The sequence below is a fragment of the Plasmodium gonderi genome (assembly GCF_002157705.1).
Source record: "Plasmodium gonderi DNA, contig: Pgo-contig_130, whole genome shotgun sequence".
In the NCBI taxonomy this organism is placed as follows: domain Eukaryota; phylum Apicomplexa; class Aconoidasida; order Haemosporida; family Plasmodiidae; genus Plasmodium; species Plasmodium gonderi.
The window spans coordinates 1,446-7,648 of record NW_021629055.1 but is presented as its reverse complement, the minus strand read 5'-3'; the positions used below and the strand labels follow the sequence as shown (position 1 = coordinate 7,648).

Here is a 6,203-nt window from a genome sequence, read left to right as displayed (position 1 = left end):
TTACGCTTTTGTAACTACATCCATTTATATGTAATTTATAAAAGGAAATAAAGACATGTAAATAAATGTATTTAAATCATATTATTGAATATTTGAATATATATTACATTTACTATCCTATAGTTATTGATATACTTGTTATACCTATGTTACATATAATTATTATAAAAGTGTTGCATGTTATTTTAACTTCCTGTAGCACTTAATTGTCATAAATATATTTTTCATAATGTATTTATGTAAATTAATCCATTTTATGTCCCGAATGAATAATACTACAAATGTTTAGATTATGTCAATAAGTGTGTAAAAATGTACTTTTAAAAGAGATATATTAATATATAAAAAATGAGAAATAATACCAATAAGGTGAATATAATATTTATATTGATATATTTAATATATAAGTGCTTATAATAAAAAAAAAAAAAAATGCTTTCTTTGAATTATTTTACATATATCAAACAAAATGACAGATGTTGATGTTGTGGACGAGGATGTAAGCTTTTTCATATTATTAAAATTATGTTTTATCATATATAATATATAATGTAAAATTGTTTATAGATTTGAAAATCAGAAAAAAACGTTTTTCTTAGTAATATTGACATAACTTTTATGCACATTGTTATTTTCATTTTTAGATTAATTTTGAAGAAATGTTTCCTAAATATATTTATGATTATAATTCATATATTATAAGTGAAAGACTTAATCTAGCTTTCAAATATGTACCAGTGTGTAATGAGATTAATAAAAAGATAAACCCTAATGGTTGGAAGAATCAATTAAATTTTACGCCGGATTGCAGGAATCTTAGTCTCTTTTTACATCATATAAAAAATATTAGTGAAAATGAGAAAAAAGCGAGGTGCAAATATTTCAATTATAAGCTAAAGGATCTAATTACAAAAAATAAATGTACCTGTAACCCAGTGTCAAAATGTTACGAAAATATGATAGCGGAAAAGGGAGCTTATATGACGGTGCCTAACATATGTAAAACCTATGTTGATGATCTTCCAATTCTGGATGGTTATTCATTTACAGTATTCCAACATCTCGATGATCTATATAATGTTATTTTTCATATAAATATAGATAAAAATAAATGTCATTTTTATAATAATTTATTTTATAAATATATTACAGTATTAAGAAATTATACATATGAAAATAAGAAAATACATAGTAATTTAATTGATAAAGTTATATTAGAATTTCAAAAGGTTTGCAGTGGCTATGTAACACCTCCAGCAGGTTTTGAACTTGTAAAACGTGAATCTGAAAATCATAATACTTTGAACCATAAATCTGTGAAATCTGAATCTGTTATATCAACGGCCGGGAACCCTGATCGCATTTTCATTAAACATGAGAATCATGATGCATTATATGATTCCTCTGGGACCAGTACAGGGATAAGCACGGGTGTGGTAATTATAACATTTTTATTAATGTCATTCCTTTTGTACAAGGTTAAAAATAAATTTAATTATTAAATTTATATTATATTGCAATATATATTACATATTATTGTAAAAAAATTTATATCAAATAAATTCCCAATTCGAAAAAACATTATATTATTTTTTAATCATCAGTATACCCCATATGGGTCATTGATACAAATGAAAGTAAAGAAGTTAATGAAATGTTTAAACAATGAAAATGAAGATGATGTAAACTTAATAGAATCATTTGAACGAAAATACAAAAATTCAATTGATGAAAGTTATAGAATAGCTTATACCACTGAAGATTATTATGAATAAATACATAATAGTTAATAAATTTGAAATCGTTTATTTTAAGTAATTCTATGGAACTAAAGAACTGCATTTTTATGGGGAAAAAAAAAAAAAAAACTTAGTTACGCAATAAAAGTTTTGATAAAATATTGACATTATTATAGAAGAAATAAACAAGTAATCTGAATTTAAGACAATGCATGAAATTATTCATTTTGAAACATTTCTTTACAATGCACAAGTATTATAGACGCAATCAAAAAATACAAGAGTTATACAGTGTATAAAAAAAATATATGAAATCATTAAATGTTGTTAACGTATAGATAATAATATGCACATTTAAGTAAAATGCGTTAACAATATTCATAATAAGTTATTTGTGAAATGTGATAATTTTTTAATATATGTAATAAGTATAGAGAAAAATTGCATGTTTAATAATAAAATAAACACAATATTTTAAAAAATACATAGTGTCATAGTTTTTAATGTTCTATAAACGAATGGACAAAAATAATTAAGAGCATTAATTTTATATAACTCTATTTAATTAAAATCAAGTCAAGATTAACACAATAGCATACATTAAGCTATATATAATACACATTGTAACATAATGAACTGAGATATATTTAGTCAATACAAAAGAAGCATAAGCAAAAATCATTTCCATATTATTTTAATTTCTCGGAGTCCTCCAAGAAGTATTTTTTCAATATTAAGAAATGATAAAAATAAGTGTAAAATTAGTCACGAAGTAAATATATCTTGTTTCTTATAGGAGAACAATCATAACGCAACATTATAAATATAATATAATTATGTTATAATTGTCCATATAAGAATCTTTTTCATATTTATTTTTTTAAAATTTTATAATAGTTAATAAAACTATAATAATTTATTGTAATTACAGAATATATAACAAAATATAAATTTATATGATGTACATATGTATAACGATGTATATGATAACATATCTAATTCCAGTTATTATATAGGTGCTAATTTTTATATTTTAAATATATCTCTTATAATTCAAATATAGGAGACAAGCAAAATACATCAACATATATTAGTATTAAAGTTAAAAACTAGCTTTAATGTAAAAAAATTATTCAACGATGCTCTAAGGGAATAAGGAAGTTGAAGAATACATAAAACACAAAATATGTTTTTCCATTAACTGAATGGAATATATATATGATGTCAGCTTTCATAAAATAAAAATTAAAAGATTTACATTAATGCTTTAACTTCTCTTTAAATTGCGCTTAAGGGTAAAAATCTATAGGTATTAATAAAAACCTACAAGCTTAAGTATAATGGACTTTAAGAAAATGTCTCAATCCAGTAAATATATGTCCAATTTATATGAATTTTGATTTTTTAAATTTTTAATAAAAAAAATTATTTGAAATCATATATATATATTTTTTTTATTTACACTTTTTTTGTGTTCCATAGCAATATTAGCTATATTTTTTATGTGCTCAATTTTGTTTGTTACTTATTCATAAAATTTAAATAAGTGTAATTATTTTCCAAAAAATTAAAATTAATAATATAATAGTTTTTTTATCTTTTATACATTTTTTGTTATTTGTTTTTTTCACCACTATTAATATACATTTTATTATGTTAAATTTAAATGTTTATTAAAATATGTATAAATAATACAGTCATTTCTGTGTAATATTGAATCCGTGTCTTTTTTTTTAAATACAAACTTCATTATTTGTGATTTTTTTATTATCATAATATATATTTAATGATTATAGTATACTTATATTATAAACTTTGGGGGGGAAATTATGTTCAAGTATTTTAATTTAATATTTTCTTATCACTTATCCTTTATTTTATTCATTTATATGTAGAAGAAAAATATGTGTCCAATATATTTTAAAATTTTGGAATGATTACAATAATAAACATAATAATACACATATATTATTAATATATGTGTTCCATTATCTACTTTTATAGTGTACTTTATGCTAACACAATTAAAATGAATCTTATATTTAATTACCATGAAATAGTTATTAAAATGCTAAGTTAAAAAAATATAAGTGTATATGATAAATATTCACTTTTCACTGAATTCATACTTCATTTCATGTATATAAAAGTTTTCATCTTTAAGGAATCTACTAAATGTACTTGAAATGTTAGGCATACTTTATGAATGTATGGAATTATTGTATTCTTTCTAAATCATTATTACATTATCTATATTATTCTCCTGAATTTATTAATACATGTGTCAGCAGAATATTTAAGTATATGTGTTTTTAATTATATAATATATCGTGTAAAATTAATCTTATAAGTTAATATAGTTTTGCAACTTATTATTATTTGCATTATATAGATTTATATAAAATATAAACATTCCTTGTATGAAAAAATAAATACTCATGATTTTCTTAAAAATTTTAATCAAAAGTACTTGCAGCAGATTATAATTAAGATTTCCACGTATTTAGAGTAATATAGTGTATTCGTTTTACTTCTAATAATAACATATAGATATCATACCCAGTAAAACATTATAATAGATGTTATAGAACTGTTTATTTGAAAAACATAAATGGCCATAATTTCATTTTATTTTTGTATTTATTAATTAATAATTCTTATGTATGAATTAATATCAAGATAATTATTCGCAATAAAATATACTTTTTTAATTTTATTTCTATATTTATATAAATACATAATAAGAGGGAACTAAACTCCAATTTAGTATATTAATAAATGTAAATGCTTATGAATATTGTTTATCTAGGAATTTGTTTATTATTGAATAATAAAAGCATAAATCCAATTGAACATGATTTATTTTACAATTATATGCGCGTTATATGTTTGTCATTATTATATTTTATATTTAGAATAGATCTACATTGAATACTCAAAAAAGAATAACTACCTTTAAATTTTTTTTTAAGAAAATTTTTATTATATATACTATAAATGTGAAATAAATTTTGTAGTATATGCTCCCTGAAGAAGCGTATATATTTTTTTATTATAACACAGTGATATGATTTTATATTTGTTGTAACAATAATGAATAAAAATGTATAATCCACGATATAGTAACCTTTTTTATATGTTCTTGTACACTTATATCACTTATTATGTGTTTTTAGTTATGCTTATATAAAACATTCATATAAATATTTTATACTTCAGAAAATAAAACTTATCTTATATATTTTTAGTTTACCTATTTTCAATATTTGAATACATAAAATAAGAGTATGAACTAAAGTATCTTGAAATATAAGGAAGATTGTATCATAAGTGAAAAAAGCAATCGTAAACAATCTATAATTCTTTTAAACAGATATTTCTATAAGTGGATATGCTGTAATGTTTCATTAAGATATGGAAAATATGATAATAAATAATTTCAAAATATTATAGAAATACATATTCTTAATATTAAGAACTCACTGGTAAATAAAATTTTAAATAAAAAATATTAGGAAGTATCTATAAAAAATTTCATATAATGAAAAATCTACATTTATTTACATATATATTAAGCTTCTCTCACTTTCTGATTTATATGTATTTATTAGCACCTCTAAATGTTGAATTTTTTGTTGTAAATTAAATGATATAATGCATAATATTTGTTTAAATGTATCATATTTGGGGGATCATTTTTACTTATTTAAAGAGCTAAGCATTATATATAAAAATATGTCATGTATTTGTGCTATACATTTATTTATAGATTATTCTAAATTTTTTTTTTTCATTCCGAAAATATTTAGTACATGTTATTCATAATAATTATATTTCTAAAGAAAATGTTAAATTAACACTTAATGTTTTATTGTTACTATAAATGAAATAAACATAAAGGATTATAGCATACATCTATAAATAAAAGTGTTCTTAAACTTGCAATAAATGTTATAAACTTTATAGCTTAGAATGATAACTATTCTACATATATTAGTTATTTATAATTATTATTATATTTACATAATATGAAAATATTCCCATAATAATATGTAATAGGAGAATTTTCTCTTATATTTAAATCCACAAACGAAAAATATATCATAAAAAATAATATAATTTTTGTAACTGTTAAATAATATTTTGAATGATCATGAATTTTTTTTTCTGTCATATTTGTCTTTTACATTAGTTCGTGATTCATATTAATCATTAATTGAATAATTTTATTACAAATATATCTGTGTCATATTACTTAAATAAGATGAACTCTTTCGAATGAAATATTTCTTAATTGAATATTATCAAATATTAAAAACTTACAATATTTTATTTACCTGCTGAAAATAACATCAACAGAATAAATTTACTCCTCATTCCGAATTTATTCTCATCAGCATTAATATAATTTTAATTGACATAATGGCATATATATATTAAAAATATGTAATAATATATAAAAAA

At 20.3% G+C, this 6,203-nt stretch overlaps 1 protein-coding gene across 1 annotated transcript; it reads left to right on the top strand.

Moving 5' to 3' along the window:
- Positions 1–469: 469 nt before the first annotated feature.
- PGO_001315 (variable surface protein) lies at positions 470–1,775 on the top strand (the record flags this gene model as incomplete). The annotated part of the gene is made up of 3 exons (XM_028690930.1): positions 470–499; positions 645–1,478; positions 1,605–1,775. The coding sequence occupies 3 exons, from the start codon at positions 470–472 to the stop codon at positions 1,773–1,775; spliced, it is 1,035 nt and encodes a 344-aa protein (XP_028546731.1).
- Positions 1,776–6,203: the final 4,428 nt, after the last annotated feature.